Genomic DNA, 22,815 nt, shown 5'->3' with positions numbered 1-22,815 from the left:
TTTCAATGCTCAACATTTTCGATTTTGTCCACATGATGGACAGAATGTAACTGTGTGCTTTCTGTAGATGTACTTCTTGCATTTATCACACAAAATGCTTGTTTTAAAACAGGAATCTTCCTAACTAAGATTTAAAACAAAAGATTTCTACGTCTCCTCCAGTCTCAAAAACAGCTGACAAACCAATCGCCACACCTGAGTCACTGACTTTCTTAAATCCACTCACTCACTGTTTATTACTAATCACTGTGTAACTGCTGTGAATTCACAGTAACTGCCATCTCCTTACAAATGTTCATTAGATTAACCACACTTATACAGACTTGTATATAACTACCAACTCTCCAGCCATGTTGATGGATTGCCTATATTGGCTGGAAATATTCATTTCCAGAGAAAAGACACAGACAGACTCTGCTTACAGGATGTGATGTGACAACACTAATGAAATATTGATGTGTCATATTTGTCCAAGGCATATTTCATTGTTATGGAAAAAGAGAATATTAAAGTCATGATGACCAATTGGAGTGGTGATTTCTATGACTTTGTTTATATAATTTGGAATGTTGTACAAATGTAGGCCAATAAGGAATATATGATATAATTTCATTCTTTTCAAAGGTTTATTTGCATAACGCACAAACAGAGACAATTAAAAGGTACAAATGTGTTGTGCATGAAACGAATTCAAACGTGCTGCAGATGTGTGTCACAAGTTGATCTGGCTGTAGGCTGTGGCACTTGGCCAGAGGTGGCGCTGGTTGACTCGAGTCCATGTTAGTGCACAAAGTAAACTGCTCGCTTTAGTTGTGAAGCAAAAACGCTGAAACCGGAGAAATAAAACGTGCGGGGGGAACGATAACGACGACAAGAGTCTCCCGATCGTTTACTCTTGCTGTCCTGTGAACAACATCGGCGTGGTGTTAATTGTTTGCTGTTTTCGCGATCGCGTCGCGCATGAGGATATCACCAGGTAAACTCGCGACATTTTTAAACATTTTGTTGTTCAACAGCATCAAGACTGACGGAGTGTGTTTGAGATAACTTCACAAGTGTCACAGATGACACATTTGGCGTTTTTTTGCTGGTTTGTCGGTAGCAGCTCCTGAAACGCAAGACTGCCACACATCTGTTCGACCAACGCCAGTTGATCTAAACGCCAGTAGATCTGGAACACCGGTAGACTGCAGCGAGAACTGCCAGCATCTGAGCCAGCCAGACTCTGTCTGTCTCTCTTATCATGGTCGCCTAAATGCACAGTAATGGCAGGTTTTGTAATAAGGCGGATCGCGCTAACATAATATGCACTGTTAGTTGATTATTTACCTGCTGCATTAACGGGAGAGGACGTGCAAACGTTACCGCTGCTGCTGGGTTGAGATTCACGAGTCCGGAGCGGAAGTAAAAACACGACATTCATTTAAGGTCATCGCGTGTTTTGTGAGCAAATGCTTTTGCATATTCGTAGTGTTTCCTCCCTTAAATGAAATATCTACTTTGCAAGTATCGCAAGCTGCCCTGTTGTCATCCGTTCCCGTAAAGTATAAACAAACTTTTGAGCGTTTGAGCTGCTTAGGCGCCGTGTTTCCTGCCAGGTAAATGACGCTCCGCAACGTGGTGACGTCATTCGGGGCGACTGGAATCGATAAGGGAATCGTTTGTAAAAATGTCAAACAATTCCAAGGAATTGAAACAGTGGGAACCGGTTCTCAACAAGAAGCGGTTTTCGATACCCATCCCTAATTATATATTATATAATCTATTTTCTTTACAGAGGACATCATCAATAATAACACGAAAAAGTTCTCTTCTCTCCTTAGAGTTTGGTCTTTTCTCTTGGCATTTTGTGCCATGGTACAGCATGTGGCTCAGAGGGTGAGGAATAATCCATGGGACCGGGAGTCAGAGATGATGTTTGGGGCTGATGGTCAATCTGTGGCAAAGCTCTTGAAACGGAGACCAGTCCAAATTGCTGCTCTACAATGTTAGATCAGTTTTTAAAGTTACTTACACACTTGATTTCAGTCTCAACAATCCGGGGAAGGTATCCGCAAATTTATTCATAACTTTGCTTTGGTAGCAGCATCGCTCTCTCTGCAAAACAGATAACTGACACACAGGGGTGTGTCTAAATGAGAACATGCCCAGCAAACACTTAACTCTCTCTCAGTCAAATAGCATGAATATTATTAAGTCTAATTACTGTGTAGCTCTGCTTGTTTTCTTTTAGGTGTGACTGAAGGTACTGCTGTCAGTAAAATTAATGTCCTTGTCTGTTCTAAGGTTGCTGTTGTGGCAGAGATTGGAGGGAGCACTGTTGATGAAACCACAAGAAGAATGATGCCCTTCATTACCGTCAGTGCTCTTTTCAGGCAATATAACTTCGTTGGGCGCCATGGAAAGTGAGAATTTTGAGGGCTTAAAGTTTTTGAAGTGCTATATGGTAAGCTCATTAGTTGTAAGATATTTTCTTGATGTTTGAATAACAGATGCTCACTACAGCTGTAGTCGTTGTGCCAAACAATTTAATCAGTCACTTAAGTTTTTTTATACTCTGATTTTGCATTTATGTAAGATTGTATGCAGTGTCACATATAAGCATGTTTAAAAGGGAAAAGACAACTACAGCTGTGTCTTTAGATTCAGTAATATAGTCTCACTTTCTTGTGGTCAATATCTGTGCTTTACAGGCAGCTTGAAAAAAATGCTCTTACCAGCCAGATGAAGAAAAAAGAGGCAGAAAAGGCAGGTTTATTGGTGCAAGAGCTAGAGGAGGAACCCGCATGGCAAGGGCACAGTGTCTTGTGCAAGAGTGGTATACCTTAGTGACTAGGTTTAGGTAGACTGTACAAACTGTGGAGGTAAAATTAATTACAACTGACTGACAGCTGACTTAAAATTGACTTAAGACTCTGATGCTGCTGCCCTAACAAATGGCTGGAAAGCAGATTGATTCCACAAGAGACTTGGAGAAGATATTCCGCATCTTGGTGTAGACATTAAAGTAGTCGTTCCCAAACTTTATCTGATGGCCCTATTATATATTCGGCGCCCACCTGGCACACACCTCAAGAAGTAGAATCTGTTCTCTTTTTGTTTGATGTAGTCGTTGTTACATTTCCAGACTTCTCCCTCCTTTCTCAGCATATAAACCGTGCTTTGTTTACTCCTGTTCCTCCTGAAATCCACAATCATCCATTGTTTTGTGTTCATTATGAGGTGATTGTTTCTGCACCATGCAACAAACTGGTTAACCACTTGCCTGTTCTAAGCTTTGTCCATCACTGAGACACTGTCTTTTAAACAGTTGTCTTCAATTCAGATGATATAAGGTAAAATATTTCTCATTAACTTGATGTTTGAGCGCCTACTTGGTTAATCCTTTTGTAAATAGCTTTTCTGTTGCCATGTGAGTTCAGTGTAGGGGGTCAAACAACTTGATCAGCACAACCTCCAAAACAACTCAAGTAGTATCGTAAATCTGATGTTGTTTGTTAAAAAATGCACTAATATTTTTTTTCCAGGACCAATGATCGGTGAATGAGTGAAAAGCTGTGGTTCGCTGCATTTCTTTTTCTTTTAAACTGTATCACATTGATTTGTTATTTTTTTGTGTATACTTTGGACATTTTAGTCAACATGTTATCTAAACAAAAAAAAAAAATTATATTAAAAAAGAATACTGTTTTAAAATTTCATATTAGTTTGTATAAATAAAAAAGATAAACTGGCTTTGTTGTACAGGTGATTTAAATTATAGCTTACTGTATTATCCAAAATCCCATCTGGGAAAACACACTTGGGGCCACCATGGAAACTGAGGACAAAAATAGCTGGGTCCCAGGTGGGTAACCGAAGTGGCTCCGAAATATCAAACGTGCTTCTACCCATCTGGGCCACACACATGTTCTTTTGGCTGGGCCTGATTTGATTAATCCAATTGGACAAACACATTTTGGGCCACCATGGAAACTGAGGACAAAATTAGCTGGACCCCAGATGGGTTTCCCAAGTGGGCCTCAAATATTAGCCCTGCTACTCCACATTTGGGCCCCACTTGTGTGTGTTGACTGGGTGGGGTGTTCCACTGAATTTATTTTCTAGGTTTTAAACATATTAAGGAGAAAAAAGACTAATGAAAAGACTTCAAACGCTTGTTAATGACCCAGACAAAGTGTGTACACAACCATTTACCTAAAAATGCAATCTGCCTTTGGTGGTTAGCAACTGTGACATTCAGTAGTGCCCTCATTGTTTTGACACACAAAACAAAAACAAATGACTCTCCTGCACACCAACTACACAAAACCATACAAAAAACTACACCCTCAAAACATGCCAAATTACACAAACCTCAAAACTCAATATAGCGCGCTCTTTCGCGCTGATGCACAGTGCGCAGGGGTGTTCCAGTCATCTTAAATACACGATGATTCCCCAGAGGTAACATCCGAGTTTAACTTTTTGCCTTTAACTTTCTTAGCATAAAGAGTGAACACACAGGATGATTTTATTTTTGTCACCGGGTGGTGTTGAGGTCTGAATCTGAGGGCAGCTCCTGTAATCACAAAGAGAAACGAATCATCACAGTCTCTCAAATGTGAAGTTCATCTCTCACAGCTGGAATAAAGCTGAACCCTCGCTGTCCTCTCACACTTAAGGATCTGAAGTTCCCTTTTTTCAATTCTGTTGACAGCTGTGAACTGTTTGTTAAAAAGGCCAAAACTCTATGTACATACAGATTATCCTGTATAATATTTATCCACAGTGTGTGGTACTGTTATGTCAACATTGATCAAAATCTCTGAGGAATGTTTCCAGCATCTTGTTGAATTAAAGCAGCTCTGAAAGCAAAAGGCGGGGCCAATCCAGCACCTGATAAAGTGGTCAGTGAATGTAAATTGTAAAATCTCACAGAACAGCTCGTGCTCTTACAGATTACCAGTCTAATACATAAGATGAGCTACAGCCCACATTGCTTTCGATCTACTGATTTTGTTCCACACAGCTGTGCGATGTGGTTTCAGTTATGTTTAAAGATAAATTCCCATAGATTTAAATCAAGGATGCATGGAGTGCCGGCTCTATTTATTATTTTTGCCCAGCAGAGGTCGCCTTTGTTAAGGAATTAAAACCTTCATGCTCGTTGGTTCGGTTTCTGCAGTTAAATAAATAAATAAAAAAGGTCCAAATGCACAGTGATTTATTATATATTGCGTCATTTTATTGTTTTTCGTCCTGCTTCCACTCATCATAAGGTCGCCGATGAGTGTTATACATTTGCAGTTATTTCTTAAGACTATAAAACTCTCTATGCAGTAAAGCTAAAGGTAGCAATAAATCCGTTGTTCAGTCACAGCACTTACATCCTCACATCCTTCATCTATATAATTAATATCCAGCTGTGTTGTAATGCTCATCGTTGCTCTCCTGGGATGTCTCGTCACAGCAGACAAGCGTGTGATGTCATCAGCAGCTCCAGTCAGTCCGTTTTTATCAGGACAGCCCAGCTCAGTGTCGCCTGTGTCTCCGGTGTGAAACAAGCAGTGGAGAACTGCCCCTGGAAACAAAAAAGGGGGATCAGGGTTGTTTCATTGTTTTCATTTATCAGCAAAGGCAAACTCTCAGACTGAAGGATTACTCCTGACTCTGGCAACTCTGAGTTTTGTTTCTTCTTTTGTGTGAAGGTAAGCTCTTGGAACTTGTACTTGCACTCTGGTCAAGATGCTGAAAACGGGTCAAAATGTTCATTGCTTAATGTCACGTTGTTGTCATATCAGGCACGAGCACAGAAAGAAATTAAAATGTGTGAATGATGTGGAAGAATTAAAAGACAAGCTGAAAAAAACCAAACAAACGTCAAGTCCAATTTGAACTGTTTAAAATGTTGGTGGGAGCTTATGGTGTGACACGAGTCCACAACATATTTACCGACTTACCAAAGTGATGCAGTAAAATCACTTATTAGCCACTTTATTAGGTACATGTGCTAGTGCTAGTACCAGGCTGGACTCTTTCTCTTCAGACCTGTCTTCTTACTAGCACAGATTCAACAAGATGCTGGAAACATTCCTCAGAGATTTTTATTTTTATTTTCCACTTGGGGTAAATTTGAATTGTAGCCCTACCTGTCCCCCTGGCAAAACTTTGCTAGATCCACCCCTGCACAGCTACCAGCTGTCAGCTATGTAAAAAAAAAAAGGATCCTGGTGTTATTTGTCTCTCAGAAACAGTTCATAACTTCCCTTCAACTCATTCATGTCACCTAAAAGTTAAACCTGTTTCTCCATCACCTGTTCAGCTCTGATGATTCAGTAAGGACATCTCCTGGTTTCATCTTCATGTTTCCCTCTCACCACATATCCAAACCGATATCATGACCAGCAGCTTTACTGCTGTGGCTCCAGCAAACATCAGCTGATACTAGAAGGTAATATTAAATAAATTCTAACAACAGCTGATCGAGCTTAAACGTGCTGCTGTTGTTTAACGCGACCTCCGCTGGTTTCTTCTTTCTGACACAAAGTGGGCGATAAACAAACAAGAGAGAAAAGCCGATCAGCTGATCATTGATCAGTTTCATGATTGAAGTAGAAACAGGAGAGGGAGGGGGAGAGGATGAGAGAAGAAGAGGCAGCTGTGCAGCATAAAGACACAGAATAACTCCAACTTTGTGTCTTTTTCATTGTAGCTGAAGTCCGGGACAAACTGTGTTTCTTTTCACCTCAATACGAAACGTGTAATATTTTCTCTGAATACCAGACGATTCCGTTTTTTACGGGATGCTTGGCAACTCTAATAATTAACCTTATGAACAAAATAAAGTTCAACATTAGTAACATCATAGCACCCACCCAGCTGTAAAGAAACTCCGTCATGCTAGTACGCAGTACGAAAAAGTCAGCATAACGAAAATAAACTCCACCTAAACTTGGTTAATATCTGAACCAGATAGACTGCAGGTCATAACTTCTTACCTGAAGTTCAGTTCCCCTTTATCTCATCCACCTGCTGGCCTCCACCACTTGCTAATGTTACTGAATCTGTGAAAGCTCCGCGATGCCACCACACGAAGTAACGAATAACGACCCTATCTAAATCCCAGTAAGGATTAACGCGTTCCTGATTTTGGCATAATAACTAGTTACCGTGCTCGTTACCACAATAATAACGTAGTTACTGTAATACGTTACTTAATAACGCGTTAGTCCCAACACTGGCAACAAGTTATGCAGGATGGTCATTCTCCTCTGAAGGCATTTTCACTCAGACAACTGCTGCTCATTGCATATTTTCTCCTCTTCAGACCACTCTCTGTAAACCCTAGCGATGGTTGTGTAGGAAAATCCCAGCAGATAAGCAGTTTCTGAAATACACAGACCACCAACAACCACGAGGCATTCAAAATTGTTTTCTTCCAAGTTCTGTTGCTCAATTTGAACTTAAGCAGGTTGTCATGATCAGGTCTGGACACCTAAATATGTTGAGCTACTGCCGATGAAATGTACAGGTGTACCTAATAAAGTGGCGGGTGACTGTATATGCTTTCTGTAACACCTAACAAAAAGCTGCAATAGTGGCCGTCATGAGTGGGAAAAACACAGATTTCCAGGACAGGATGGTGTTTTTAGTGAAGGGCATTTCTCATGTAGAAGTGGTTAAATCTCTGAGTTCTCACACAAATGGATTACACACCAAGGGAGTGACTGCACGAATAGATATTGGATGTCTTTTTTGCATAGCAGCAGGAAATCATTCTGCATGTAGTGTTTTCCCTTTTTTTTTGGGTGTGTTCAAGAAGATATTAATCTGTTAAAGTGACAAAGATTTCCTGAATTAGCAGCCAGACGAGGTGGAAATTAATTACATTTGTGCTGCAAGATTATAGATGGGTTGTATGACACTCACATACTGAGAGGAGAAACTCAAAGTTTGATGTCGAGAGAGACTTTCTGGTGCTGCATTAAACTGTAGATATGAAAGGCAGACTAATTAATGACAGTTTATGAAGTGGTGCAAATGCTTTAATGTAATCAACAGTTTTAAAGTTATTGTGCAACGCCTTTGTCACCGAAGACACAGACTTTGGTTTTAGACCACCCAGCTCAACGTTGGACTTTTTCCTGCCAAAGCAGGTTTAACCCTGTTATTTGGTTTAGTTACAAACGTGAATCTTCATCTATTAGCATCTGCAAGAGACATTTAAGAGGATTTAAAATCTTTTCTGTTAGGGTGCAGTTTTCTGGCCCTTTAAGGCCTGCATGAAGATCGAAATTGCCATAGTAAGTTACTTTTGCTTAATTTATGTGACATAAATTTAATATTTATGTTTTAATTTGCTTCTCTATTTATTAACCTTTCTCTCCCCTTATTGTATTTACTGTTGCATTTAATATTTCCGTTTTTATTGCATTATTATTATTTTTTAACCACAGTTTGCAGTGAGGTAAAAAGTGAATAAAAAAAAAGTCTTGCAAACATAAGAAAAGTTGTTGTTGTAGCTAAATTAAAATACCTCTAAGTAGCAGCTGCTTTGATGTTAGCTTCTTCTATGCTACAGTCCTGTGCAGAAGTCATGAGACAATCCCCGTTTCTTTATATTTTTCTAGGAAAATGGGAAATGGGTGGAGGGATTTATTGTAACAAACGTGTAATTACAGTGTGTAAGGCAAAAACAGAGTTTGTGCAATTTAAAGCATTCAAAGCTCTTCTTTGGATGTTTCTGCCTTTTGTTCTGTTCTCTGTCAACATGATCCCACACTGCTCCAGTAATGTTGGGGTCCGGGTTTTGAGGAGGCCAATCCATGACTGATAGTGCTCCACTGTGTGTTTTTCTATACAAGTATGATTTTATTGCATTGGCAGTGTGTTTGGGATGATTGTCATGCTAAAAAATGAAGCTGCTGCCAATCAGATGCTTTCAAGATGGTTTTGCACGATGGTACTTTTCTGTGTTCATAATTCATTAATTTTGACAAGATCTCCAACACCACTGGCTGAAATGCAGGACTTTGGGTTTTTTCCTGTTACTGTATGTGAAATGACATGACTTTCAGATCCTGTTCATCTGCTGTAGATAGTTTTGTTTCTTTAGACCTGCCACTTCTTTTGTCCTCTGACACACTGCACAATATGCTGAGATATGCTGAAATTTTGAAGTAACAGCTTTTTGAGAATCACTTTGTCCTTGCAAAAATACAATGTTATGTCAAACTGTGTTATCTTTGGCATTTTTTATAGATTCAACTAAAGCTGTGTGAACAAATGATGTGTTTTTGTGACAGGCTGCTAACAACAAAGTGCCTAAAGATACAATTTAAAATGGATTCTTTGCTGAGTTATGTGTTATGTGTAGCCACAACACTGGTTCATCCCTTGAGTTAGGAGACTTTTTTGTGCTTGAATGATTGTGAAGTAGCTTAACAAACAAAAAAAGCATTCTTCTGAAAATGGGTGAAAAAGCAGCCACTGTGCCCCCAAAAATGTATTTCTGGCTCCTTGGAAGCAAAATAGAAAGAAATGAGGGTGGCTCCGGACGTTTGCACAGCACTACATATGTCAGGAAAAACCGAGCTTCTTGTTGACTGAAGGATACATGTTTTTTTAATGTACGAACCACACTAGGTTCAAGAGCTTCTGCCACACCAACTGTACAGGTATTTGACTTGGTGATGTCTTCTGGCTAAACTTTGATTAAACCTGCTCACGGTGCTTAATAAGCATGCAGGAAGGAAGGAAGGGAGAACGGAGGAAGCAACAGGTCAAATCTGTAACCTCAACATCCAAAAAAGGAGAGGCCTGCTCATTACAAGTTAAAAACATGAAGCTACAAGCATTTCTCTCTCAGTTTCAAAGGATGGGGGACCTGATATTGGCTTTGAAAGATAATTAGAAGGCAAAATTACAAATTTAATAGTAAAAATAATAATACGAAGATACCAAATTTTAATGCTAAATGTGTTATTTTATGGTCCTGGCAGTACAGAGCACGTGAACGTTGAGTTTGTTTCCAGCTCCTGTCAGCACATTGTGTGCTGGATCAGCCCAGCAGCTGCTGCAGCTCAGGAAGTGTTGTTGTTATTATCGGGCCTTTGGGAGAAAACTATTTGGGATAGTGGTGACATTTTTACCTGTTCCTCCAACACTAATAAAAATAACATCTAACAAAGTATAAAAATATCGTCCAGTCTAATGGCGCGTGTCCAAAGGCTATGCTTTTAATCTGTATGCGACCAGCACCTGTAATATGTTGTGTGCATATTTTGGAGAAATTTCTTTCCTCAGCTGCAACTCTTGTGACTTTTCTTTAGGAAACGTATGAAGATCAGAGCGCACATGGATCTGAGCTACATCGTGCTACTCCTGGTCCTGTGCTCCCTCAACAAGGTACTTAAATGTTTTCCTTTACTATTGATATCAGGGACAACAGTCTGGTACATATTTATGAGTTGAGCATTAACTGTCACACCATGCGTTGATGTTTTAAGTTTTTTTTTAGTAAAGAAAATGATAAGTTGGCCCTGCTGGAATAAATGATATATCTTTAGAGCATTTTCCTTTTTTTTAAAAATGTCAGATAAATGTTCCCAGATGTATCACAGAGTGCTGAATTTGCATTTGAAAAATAATCTCAGCTATTTAAAATAAACTTCATGCAAACTTTTTGTTTCTAACAAACAACTCTCTGTCACAATACAGTAAGCTCTTTTTTATTGGCTAAGTTTGGCTCTTTTGATTGACTGTTGCTTCCCTAAAGTTACAGAACTTGTAGTAGATCAAGTCAGAGCACAGCCACAGTAAAAAGAAAGCAGAGTCTCTTTTGGTTCTAGGGTTTCACCTCTCAGGGCATAATAAAAATATTCTCGTGCTCAGCAGGTAAATACAACCTCAAAACATGACAAATTTATTTGTATTTATTTATCACAAACGGAGCCACAGTTAGCATGTTAAATGTTAAAGTTCAAGACACTAAAATTAGAAAAAGAATGACCAAGTGTGGTTTGTTTGGAAGGATTACCAGAAGAAAGTGTCTTCTCTCTAAAACTAACACAACAGCTCAGCTTAGGCTTGTAAAGCTGCACCGGAACAAACCACCAAACTTCTGGAACAGTGCCCTTTGAACAGATGAGACCAGTGGCGATGATTGGCCATAATGCACAAAGCCAAAAACCTCATACCAGCTGTCAGCACAGTGGTGGAGGGGTCATGATATGAGCTTGTTTTACAGCCAAATAGAGTCCAGTGTGAGAAACTCTGTCTGGCAACTAAAGCTTTTTACTGTAAGAGTATAACTTCCAGTATAACAGATGAGTAGATGGCTAAATTATGTATATAAAGTCAATTATTTTGCTTTGAGTATAGCATGAAAGGTGCTTTATGGAATGGGTTCTCCGTATGAGAGGTAAACAGGATGAGACGAGTTGAGGAACACCGGCTCGAATGGTTGAATTACACATTTTTGACATTTGCAAATTTTGTGTTTCCAGATGCTGGTGGAGGCAACAGCTAAAGACGCTCACAAGGAACCAGCGAATCATTCAGTGAACCACGGAGATCTGTTGAGACTGTCCAAAATCACCATGGCCCAGTACAGATGTTTCCAGAGGATAACAGAGTCGCAGAACAAAACAAAAACGACTGGTGAGCAGTGGTAGACATGCACAGTATCACACCATAAAAATACTCAATGGCATGTAAAAGTTCTGCATAAATGCAGTAAATGCTGCAAGTATAATCTGTATATGTACCTAAAGAATTGTGTGTTTTGTATTATAGTACTAAAATCTGTTAATATGACTATAAAATAATTAAAATGAAAGGAAAAGCAGAACTGAACTTTCATGCCTTTCTTCTTTAACGTGATTTTGCCCGTCTGTCTTCTGCCTCTGTAAGCGGAGCCGATGTGCAACATGACGTGGGACGGCTGGCTGTGCTGGGATGAAACTAAAGCTGGCGTCAAAGAGCAGAACTGTCCAGACTACTTTGATGATTTTGATACACACGGTAAATCTCTGTGCCCTCTGTGATTTCACATAACATCATTAACCTTGAGCGTTCACATTATTTTTCCTTTATGTCATTAGGGTTCTTAAACTGAGAGCTGTAAAATCACTATAAACATAGCTAAGAACGGTATCGATCAGTCAATCAATAAATGATTTGAACTTTTATGCAGTTTAGTGCAGTTTGAATTAAAGCTTCGGCTGCTGCCTGGGCTACATCCTGCTTGGCCCGTCAGCTGTTTCTGAAGTCCCACAGGGTTACCAAGCCTGGACTCCTCCTTTAGCTTGATGGCACTCTTCCCCTCTGCTGTCCACCTTCTGTTTAAACTCAACAGTCCCAAAGTATCAACATAATAAAATTACGATTTATTTTCAAATCTGCTCACAGTGATGGCTCAAAAAGTTTGCACAGAGACTGGAGAGTGGGCACGGCATCCGGAGAGCAACAGGACGTGGACCAACTACACAAACTGCAAAGCCAACTTCACACATCACGGAAAGGTAAGAGTGAACAAAGTACAATAAAATCAGTAAAGCACAATAGAAGTCGATAGTCAATAATTAATGCAAACCTGTATGTATTGTGTTTTGTAGCAGGCAACAATGACTCACTTCTACTTGGTTATGATCGGTCATGGACTTTCGCTGCTGTCTTTGCTGATTTCACTGGGAATTTTTTTCCACTTTAAGTAAGTCTGGCACTGTTCTTGTTTATATTTTATAGTATATTATTTTATATTTTATCTTTTGTATTGCTCTTACTGTGATTAGTTAAGATTTTGTACACCCACTTTATTAGGTACAGAACTCAAATGCAAAGCAAATATCTTGGCAACAAATCACGTGGCAGCAACTCAATCCATTTAGGCGTGTAGACGTGCCTGCTGAAGTGAAAACTGAGGATCGCTCATTTAAGTAACTTGAATGTGATATGGTTGTTGGTGCCAGACAGGTGACACTGAGGATTTCAGAAAATGCTCAGCTTTTTGCCACACAGCAATAGAGTGATCCGGGGGGGGGGGAGTCTGTTTCAGTTCTCTGGGTGACGATGTCTTGAGAGAAGAATGGCTTTAGTGCTTAAAGCTGATAAGAAAGCAACAATAACTCAAATAACCACTTGTCGTAACCAAGGTATGCAGAAAAACACTTCAGTCTTGAGACAGATGATTTACAGCAGCAGTTGTAAGCCACTCCTGTCAACTAAGAACACGAGGTTGAGGCTACAATTCACCAAAATTGGACAATAAAAGAAGAAAAAGAAAGATGTTGCCTGGTCTGATGAGTCCTCTTTGACGTTAACATGGTGGGGTCAGAATGATGAAAACCACATGAAAGCATATTCGTGCTTTCATCCATCCTTCCTAATATCAGCAGTTCAGGCTTGTGGTGGTGTCATGGTGTGGGGGTATTTTCTTTCCATACTTTGGGCCCCTTAGTAACAACTGAGCATCTTTTAAACACCACAGCCTTCCTGAGTATTGTTGCTGACAATGTCTATCCCCTTATGATGACAGTGTACCCATCTTCTCTGCATTTTCACTCTGAATTGTTTTGTAATAAGTAGCAGAGGCTTGTAATGCTGACAACAGAAAGCAAGGAGTCAATGGAGACAAGTCACATACAACAAATGAGACCAAGTTTCATTGTAAATTTATGTTAACTGCATAAATGTGTTGAAAAGTCTTAGGACTTAAATTAAAGAAATGGTTAATTACTAAAAAGTTTTCAAACTTTCAATCCCAGTATTTCATGTCCCATATAATCTGCTAAATTCTGCTTTTTATTCCCTTAAATCTCCACAATTTAAATTGCCATAGATTGTTTTTCTTCTTTGTAGCTTTAATACATTTAATTTTCCTATCTCATCAGGGCCATTTAGAAACCGAAGTAGTAGATAACATTATTAGTTTGTTATTACTAACGTTCAATGCAGGAGAAACTAGATTTAGATCTTGCACATTCTCAGCAGTTAACAGCTGTTTAAAGGCTATCAAGCTGACATTTGAAAGTGCCCGAAATTGTTAGAAAGAAATCCCTAAGTAATAATAATAATAATTAATTACAAAATGCATTCCTTATTGCAACAATATACATCTATGCATGAACATCTGTCCATTTCTGATGCAGTTTTTGGCATGATGCCTGGACCTGTTTTGACTGGGGAGATGGGGTCGGTGTCTCAGTGGTGCTTGTTGTGACTTTATGGACAAATCTGTGATTCAAAAGTAAAAATCTAATGTGTCTTCTTTTCTAATAACCATCAGGAGTCTGAGCTGCCAAAGGATAACTCTCCACAAAAACCTCTTTCTTTCCTTCATGCTTAACTCGATTGCGACCGTTTTTGTGCTCACAATGTTAGCGAAGCAAGGACACAAATATGCTGACACTGTGAGTGACCTGCTTTTCCACCTTTTATATTGGATAGTAACTCAGGCTCCATTTGTTTAAGTCATGTAAAAACACGTTTTGTTTTCCTTCAGATAAGCTGCACACTGATGGAGTTCATCCATATGTACCTGATGAGCTGTAACTACTTCTGGATGCTTTGTGAGGGCATCTACCTGCATACTCTGATAGTTGTGGCTGTGTTTGCAGAAGAACAGCATCTCCTTTGGTATTATCTGCTGGGTTGGGGTAAGTTAAAGACATGTGAATATTTATGCGTGCATACTTCCTGGCTATCAAACACAAATGTCACACAACATTATTGATTTCACAGGCTTTCCAATCATGCCGGCAGTGATATACTCAATAGCGCGTAACTTTTACTACAGTGACAAGTGAGTCTTTGGATTCACACATCCTTTCAACAGATATCACGTGTTCCCACCCCATCTGGATATAATGATCTGATCTGTTCCCTCACAGGTGCAACATAAACACTTCCTTGCTTTACATTATCCATGGACCCATCTGTGCTGCATTGGTGGTGAGTACTAAACTCTGAATCCAGATTTACTTTTGCATATCAACACACAACAAAGAAAGATAACAAGAAGTTCTGTTAGGTGGACAGAGTTCATTTTCCTGACTTTTAAAAACTCACTTCATTTAAGCATGAAGGCACGATCAAGACAAACTGCTGAAGTTCAAACTCAGCAGCAAAATTGGGAAGAAAGGTGATTTAAGTGACTTTTCACATTTCACGTGTTTGTTGGTGCCAGTCGGGCTTGTCTGAGTATTTCAGCAGCTGCTGATCTGCTGGGATTTTCCCAAAGAACCATGATGGTCTGAAAAAGATCAAATGTCCAGTTAGCGGCAGTTCTCTGGGTTAAAATACTTTGTTGATGTCAAAGGTCAGAGAAGAATGGTCAGACTGCTTTGAACCGACAGGAAGGGGAAAATAACTCTAATAACCACTTGTTACAACCAAGGTACGCAGGAGAGCATCTTAATAGCAGCAGAAGACCACACCAGTCTGTCCTGTCAGTTAAGAACAGGAAACCGAGTCTACAATCCATCCTTATAGGATCACCTTACATCACTGTGTCAGGCTGCTGATGGTGGTGTAATGATATTCAAGATATTCTCTTTGCACATTTGGGCCCCTAAGCACCAAATAAGTATTGCTGCTGACCATGTCCATCCCTTTATGACCACAGTGCACACATTTTTTGATGACTGCAGAATAAAAAATCTCAGATCATCTCAGTATATTTTCTTGAACATGACAATAAGTTCACTGTACTCTAGTGGCCTGCACAGCCACCAGACCTCGATCCAACAGAGCATCTTTGGGATGTGCAGCTGATAAATCTGAAGCAACTGTGTCATACTGTCATGTCAACATGGACCAAAATCTCTGAGGAGTGTTTCCAGCACTTTGTTGAATCTGTCTCATGCAGAAATAACCTGGGTGGCTGTAGCTTAGAGGGTACAGTAGCTCACTTACTAAATGAAAGGTTGGGGATTTGATCTCTGGCTATCCAAATATTCTTGGACAAGATGCTAGCTCCAAGTTGCTTGCGAGTGTTAATGTTATATAGAACGGAGCATATGAAAAGAGGTAAATGGGTGAATGACGCATTTCCAATCTTTGAGTACTTATGTGGAGTAGAAAAGCACTTCACAAGAACCAGTTCATTGATTCCCAGTACTTCCATACCAACTGCATTGAAAGCAAACAATACCACTTTATATGCTAAAGTAAATTATGACCAACAAACCTTGACAATTTTCAGTTTACTTGATGTAAACATTGCACTGATGATATACAATGCACAAAATAATTCAAGCTGTATTAAGAAGAAAGTATGGACTTGGAGGCAAAGGTATGTTAAAGAAGGCAGGGGTCAAAAGAAATTTACAAAAAAACCAACACATCTATCTGTTAAAGAGGTAAAATTGTGGAAGCTGTCATAAGGAATTAAGATGGTGTACTTCACTATATACACTAATTTATAAAACTCTAGAACCACCTATTGTCCTTATATCTTGTACGCTATGTATTTTGCTTTTTGAGCAGGCTTTCTGAAGGTCTGGCACAGGTTTTCTTTCGGTGTTGACTTGATAAGAACTATCCTGTCTTTTTAATCTGCGTCTGATATTTCAATAAAAAGTTGTGTGTGCCTACTTTGACTCCAGGTGAACCTTTTCTTCCTGCTGAACATTGTTCGGGTTCTCATCACCAAGCTGCGAGTGACACACCAGGCCGAATCCAGCCTCTACATGAGGGCTGTGAGAGCCACCCTCATTCTCATCCCTCTTCTCGGTATCCAGTTTGTCCTGCTCCCATATAAACCTGATGGCCACTCTGAGATCTATCACTACATCATGAACATCCTGACGCACTACCAGGTCAGTCCATGCATCGGAGAAAGAGGCATTATAATGTTAATATTAGCACATATTTTACGTAATAAACGTTCTTTATTTTATTCAGGGTCTCATGGTTTCGACAATATTCTGCTTCTTCAACGGGGAGGTGAGTAATTGAGCAAATTAATAAATGAACAGTTGCCGATTCTTCCATAAAAAATAATTAAGTGCTGTTTCTCTGTAACTTCAAACTTACTTCATGACAAGTTAAGAAGATGAAGGTTATGGGGTAGATTTCCATTTGCTAGTAGCTTTTCCCTGGAATTCCCACTAAGAGGTCAAAGAAAATTCTGCTCTGAAGGACACCATCATTAGTGAGACTGGTTTATTAATGATGTAACTGCTGATAGGAGTAGCAGGAGTAATCTTTAAGTTTGCAGAGCTATAGTCTTAAAGAAACTGGATATTATTCAGATGATAAGTTAGCTGACCTAAAGCCAAGCAAAACATATTGAGGGATGAAATGCGGCACTTAGTGAGGTCCATGAGTTATAGATTTGATTACATCCAAGTCTTTAAACAATTCCTTTACATATAAAATTACCTTAGTTTGTTCAACTTAAATGAAAATTGGCAACTGTGTATAAAAATTGTTGTAATTCCTCAACAGTTAATGTAGAAATGTTTGTAAAATCCCTTGAATTAAAGTTGATTAAAGTCTGCACTTTAATCAACTCTTGATTGTTTGATTTAAGAACCACTGTTGTCATATACAGAGTCAAAATCACAAAAATAAAAAAAAAGGTTCTCATGTTACAATGAATCGAGTGATTGGAGTTAAAATGTGCAGCTATGCTCAAACACATCGACTCATGCTGGGCATGAACGTTGTGGTTGAGGATTTCTTTAAAGACTTTGTGACTGTACAGTATACACATTTAATGACTTTGGAAAAAAAAGGTTTGAGTGTACAGTTTTCTCTGACCACACAGTGTCAAAATGTACATTCTGACTCATTCCAGAAACTCGATGTTAGCCTGCTTTAATTATTCCAAAACCAGTTTTAATGTGTGTTTGCGATCATTGTCCTGTTGGACCCACCCAACTGTGTCTAAGTTTTAACTGCCTAGCTTTTGATTTGAGGTGAAGTTGATTAATTTGGAGGTAGTACTCCTCCTTGTTCATTATTCCAACCATTTTGTGCAAAACGTTTTTGCAACACTGGCAACAAAACAGCCCCAGAGCATGATGCTACCACCACTATGCTTGACAGCTGGTACAGTGTTCTTAGCTTTGAAAGCCTCACAATTACTCCTCCAAACATACCTCTTGTTACTGTGGCCAAACAGCTCAATCTTTTAATCCAACCATGAGCAGCTGCAAATTTCAGTCTAGCTTAAAGGTGTCGATTTTGGAACAGCAACGTCTTTCTTGGTCAGCTTCTTTCTTGGTCAGCTCAGCCCATGTAAAACAGGCGTTACTGTGGACAGTGATGCTGATGTTTCAGTAGTTTCTAGTTCTTGAAATTCCAAAAATAAATTCAAATTTGTTTATCCTGTTCTTGTTTTTTTTAAAGTTATGAAATATGTATGCTGTACAATCACTCTACCCTGGAAAAAGAACAGTTCAATGAAATCATTAAAAGCACATCATTGCCATGATAGTCATGCCCATGATGAGTGGAAGTGAACTTCTGACCCCGACTGCATGAATTGTGCTCTATTTGCTTCCAAATAGAGCACAAAGGGAGTGTTCACCCAGGGCACCAAACAGGCTAGGACGGCCCTTGGAGATAAGTCCAACCACCAGCACAGATTTTTCTCTCATCGTCTTTGTTCCTCCTCTTGCAGGTTCAGAGCATTCTCCGGAGATACTGGAATCAACAGCGGATGCAGTTTGCCGGTACTTTCGACAAAGCTGACATCTTCCGCTCGGCCTCCTACGTGGCGTCGTCGCTGACCGAAGTCCACCGATGCTACAGCATCGAGAGTCACACTGAGCACATGAACGGCAAGAGCTACTCAGACATATTCCGATCAGACAGCCCTTTTGTGTGAAGCTCTTCAGGTTCATGACTTACTGTTTTGCTCTCCTCCCAAGGTATTTTGAGAACTAACACAGGTATTTTTTCCATTTTCAAAGCAAAAAACTAAACCAAAAGACACCCTCCCATATTTCACTTCATTAGAAGGACTGTGAGAACAAAGACTTAAGATCCTATGAGGATAATGCCATCAAACAACAATAAAGTGTACTGCACTGTGCAGATAACCTACAGAATATTTCTTTTTTGTATTGTGCGGATATCTTTTCTGGGCATTTTCAAGAGCTTGATGGAATTTAAAAATAGACGGTAAACTAAGTGAAATACTGCTTCCTCTATCATCACTCCTTCTGACACTTCAAGTTTCATGGAGGAGCTCAGTGTCGCAGCTGTTTGCTGTTAAGCTGAATAGCGAGCATGAAGAGCAAGAAGTTTTATTTATATTATTTGTAGTGATTATCAATGGCATCTGTAAAGTATATGTAAAATAACGTAAACTAAAATAGAAACGGATAAAAAGACACATTCAAAAATAACCTGCTCGCTTTGCAAAATGTCAATTATGCTTTAGCTGTTTGTCAAATAAAGATATGCGGCATGGGACGAGGACTGAACTCAACTTTGAGGTAAATTTTCTATTTATGTAGTTCTTGTTTTCTGAGTGAGGTCTACAAAATAATTTTGCCTGGCTTGGCGACAGCTCCAGTCTCTATTAAGTTAATACTTAATAGATAAGTATACTGGTTTGGCTCACTGTTGTTGTATTCCAAAATGCTGGAGACGTGATTGATATGTTTGTACTTAAATTTGATTGTGTATGAATGACATGTTGTAAGGGACTTAACATAATGTTGTTTTCATTAGTTTCAGTTATAAACCATTCGTTCTATATAGCAATATTGTCACATAAACTCCTAACTTCTGGATCACTTATTTCACACAATGCACTGATAATTATTGTCATTCTCACTGTTACTGTCATTTAAATCAAGTAAATGGGGGGAAACTGTATATGTCTGAGATTAAAAGACAAAACTGTCCTGTAGAGCTGCTGGTTCTGGCCTTTAAAAACAGGAAGCACCTTTCCACTGCAGGTTTTCGGTGCAGGTGCAAGGTGGCGTGAAACTTTATGGGACAACATGGGGGAAACAACAATGAAAGCCAATAGGTTTGTCTAGGATCACAAGCGTGAGGCTGTCATGTAGAAGTCGACAGCATAGCTCGCAGGTCTGATATAAGGAAAATATAATTTTAAAATGCTTTAAACCTGAATTCTTTTGCAAAAGAGTTGCAATTGGTTGAAAAAAGTATTTCCAGCTCTATTGAGGCTTTACTTAACTGCCAAACATGTGATGCATGGCAATGTAGAGTCAGATGGCCCCAGCCTAGAGACCAGTTTGCAACCTCCTTGCAACCACAATGCAAACTACAGGCAATTTGCTCGTGACAAAAACAATCATAAGGAGGGTTTTGGTCTCTCTTTGTGATCGATTTCACCTAGCAGCAGGCAGCAACCTCCAGTAATCACTCTCTAACCAGTGGGGGAATCTATTTTTTTCACTTGCAACAGGCGGTTGTGTCCATGTAGCAGATAATTCTAGAGCAATGTGAACACAGAGAAATCTTTGGGAAAACAGCTCTTGGCTGTTACAGTCAACATGGTGAGTTTTTGTTTGAGTTGCTTGAGAGGACACACAGAACTTTGCTGTTCTTTAATTTTATGCTAGATTTTTTTTTAATGGCATTTGTTCTGAATTTAACAAATAAGGACCCTCAGCAGTTTTCTAGAAGTATTTGCACTGGAGTGGGTACTTTTTGTGGGAAAGTTTAGGGCAATTTAATTTCCAAAGGGAACAAATTTTCCTACCAGTGTCTTCTACAACTTATTAATTAAATCTTGCTAAAGCAATTCTAAGTAATTTTTTAAAATATTGTGTGACAATGAATCCTCTAGTACGCAGTGCTTTGTGTCTCAGAAGAACAAACTGCACCTTGCTGTTAACGAAATCTTTGACACTGGCTTATATTATAACATTTTATTCTTGGATTCTCAGCTTTGATTTCTTGAATTAGTAGTTTGGGATTTGCAAAGTACTTTTTTGGTGAGAATGAGAAGACTGACATACATGATTGTGTTTCCTTTGTAAATAATAAATAATAAATATCAAGCTGAAATATAGCTAGCTAAAGTTAGCTGGTAACCTAATGGCTAATTTTTGACAGAGCCATGCTAGGTGTTCGATTCCCTGATGAAGCTAACCGGCTAAAATTCCTCTGGCCCTGGTGGTTATGGCTACATAACCATGGCTACTTCTCATCTCTGCGTGAGTGAGAAAACATGTTGTTACAAAAACTACGCTACTAGACCAGGTGATTACCATGAAAGTTTCCTTACAAACATAGCACGCTATACTGGTCATAATTTGACAGGATTGCTTTGTGGTCACAAAATATCCAGAACGCAGAGAGATTTTTTTTGCAATGTAAGCAGTCTATATATGATGTATTTTACAGGCCTTTGATGTCACATTAGTCAGAGTAATGTTTTTATATTAGGTCTCAGTCACAGACCAAGAGACCAGTTCCTGACCCCCTTGTAAACTCCAGTTGCTAGGGAAAAATGTGTATTGGAGAATAGTTGCTGGAGGTTGCTTGTCGTTGCTAGGTGCTGCACCAAAAACACCTTATCACAATTTTGGCTGCTGGCATAATGCCACAGTCATGCATAGTTTGAATGCAAGACGGTGACCTGAACACTCATCAACTACTAGTCAAGCACTAGTAAAAATCTGAAAAAGTGCAACACAAACAGGAAATAGAGAACATTCCCCTTCAAAGTAAAAGTTATGAATTACCAGCTTCAACTTAGAAGACAAATGGTTCCATTTAGCACTGCACTTTTCACAGTTTTGGAGAGTAGTTGTTGAGTGTTTGCAGACTAGTTGGCATCTTACATGCACTACAAGTGATTGCAACTATCCGCCAGGGACTAAAGCATAGAGAGTTTTTCATGCAGCACTGCCGGTTGTTTCTCCTGCCAGTTGTCACCAACCACTTACCACCCTGTAGGGGAATACACATTTTTTTTCTCATGGTTCCCAAATGGTTGCAGACTGGTCTCTCAGAACTGTGTGACTGTGGCCTTACGCCCTCAGATCCACTGTTTTTAGAATGTAAATGTAGTGTATTGACAACCTGACTGGAAAGCTGGTCTTATCGTTTCACGTAAGTGTTACATATTTTGAAACTTTAAAGCAGATGTAAAACATGAATACAAGACCAAAATTTTTGTTTTGTGTCAGAGAGAAGAGCTTAAGTAATTTGGGCTGTTGTACAGTTTGTATTTTGTGGCTTTTTTTCATTCAGTTTTTTGTGATTTATTTGTTTTGTAACATTTTTCTGGATAAATCCTAACAGCACTCATTTAAACTGGAGAAATAATGCTGTAAATAAAAATAAGCTGATTTAAACTGAGATGCAAGACCATCTTTATCCATCTTTAACCATCTTTAACCATCTTTCCCACATATTTATTTAAGGGTGGGATTTCCTTGACTTCAGAAAGTGTTTCCCACTGCAATGAATATTGTTTCCACACAAAGCAGGGTGTGTTACTGTCTGCTTCTCATCCAGAATGTATGTGAGCAGGTACCATTAGGAAGTCCCAAAGGAAAAAGACTATATCTGTCCTTACAGTGCATACTTTATTAATTTCAAAGGAGAGAAGCTGTAAAAGCACTTAACCGGCTACTTTTCCTCCTAAACAGATTCATTTGCAAGGACAATGCACATTGATGAAAAGCATCTGTACACGACCAGTTGTTTTTGGGTTTTTTTTAATGACCTCACATGCCTTTCATAGTCATGACCTCAATCCACAAAGGACTCCTGTTATCTGCGGGTTTTTGAGCAGTGCTTGGAGCATCATTACGGTAATCATGAACTGTCCACTCCCTTGTAATTTTCTGCAGAAACATTTCTTCAATACTTGAGCTAAGTAAGTTTAAT

The 22,815-nt window shown here is 39.2% G+C and overlaps 1 protein-coding gene across 2 annotated transcripts; it reads left to right on the top strand.

The window, feature by feature from the left end:
- The first annotated feature begins 701 nt into the window (after window positions 1-701).
- On the top strand, window positions 702-22,277 carry LOC146361366 (calcitonin gene-related peptide type 1 receptor-like). Of its 2 annotated transcripts, XM_084922121.1 has the most exons (14): window positions 702-976; window positions 2,287-2,446; window positions 10,314-10,389; window positions 11,490-11,643; window positions 11,896-12,006; window positions 12,394-12,506; window positions 12,600-12,694; window positions 14,270-14,393; window positions 14,486-14,639; window positions 14,725-14,785; window positions 14,874-14,934; window positions 16,590-16,802; window positions 16,888-16,929; window positions 18,614-22,277. In XM_084922121.1, the coding sequence occupies exons 3-14, from the start codon at window positions 10,321-10,323 to the stop codon at window positions 18,818-18,820; spliced, it is 1,404 nt and encodes a 467-aa protein (XP_084778247.1). In that variant the 5' UTR covers window positions 702-976; window positions 2,287-2,446; window positions 10,314-10,320; the 3' UTR covers window positions 18,821-22,277. The 2 variants fall into 2 exon arrangements, with proteins under 2 accessions (XP_084778247.1, XP_084778248.1); XM_084922122.1 differs by lacking the exons at window positions 702-976; window positions 2,287-2,446 and adding an exon at window positions 5,472-5,690.
- Window positions 22,278-22,815: the final 538 nt, after the last annotated feature.

This window comes from Perissodus microlepis, chromosome 23 (assembly GCF_051167445.1).
Source record: "Perissodus microlepis isolate ML-2025 ecotype Zambia chromosome 23, ASM5116744v1, whole genome shotgun sequence".
Taxonomy (NCBI): domain Eukaryota; kingdom Metazoa; phylum Chordata; class Actinopteri; order Cichliformes; family Cichlidae; genus Perissodus; species Perissodus microlepis.
Note: the sequence above shows the minus strand (reverse complement) of the source record. Positions and strands in the feature narration are given on the sequence as shown.

Coding starts and splice junctions, on each gene's coding strand:
- LOC146361366 (XM_084922121.1), top strand. CDS start 10,321: ATGAAGATCAGAGCGCACATGGATCTGAGCTACATCGTGCTACTCCTG. Junction 14,394..14,485: donor GACACAAATATGCTGACACT/GTGAGTGACCTG, acceptor GTTTTCCTTCAG/ATAAGCTGCACACTGATGGA. Junction 14,786..14,873: donor AACTTTTACTACAGTGACAA/GTGAGTCTTTGG, acceptor GTTCCCTCACAG/GTGCAACATAAACACTTCCT.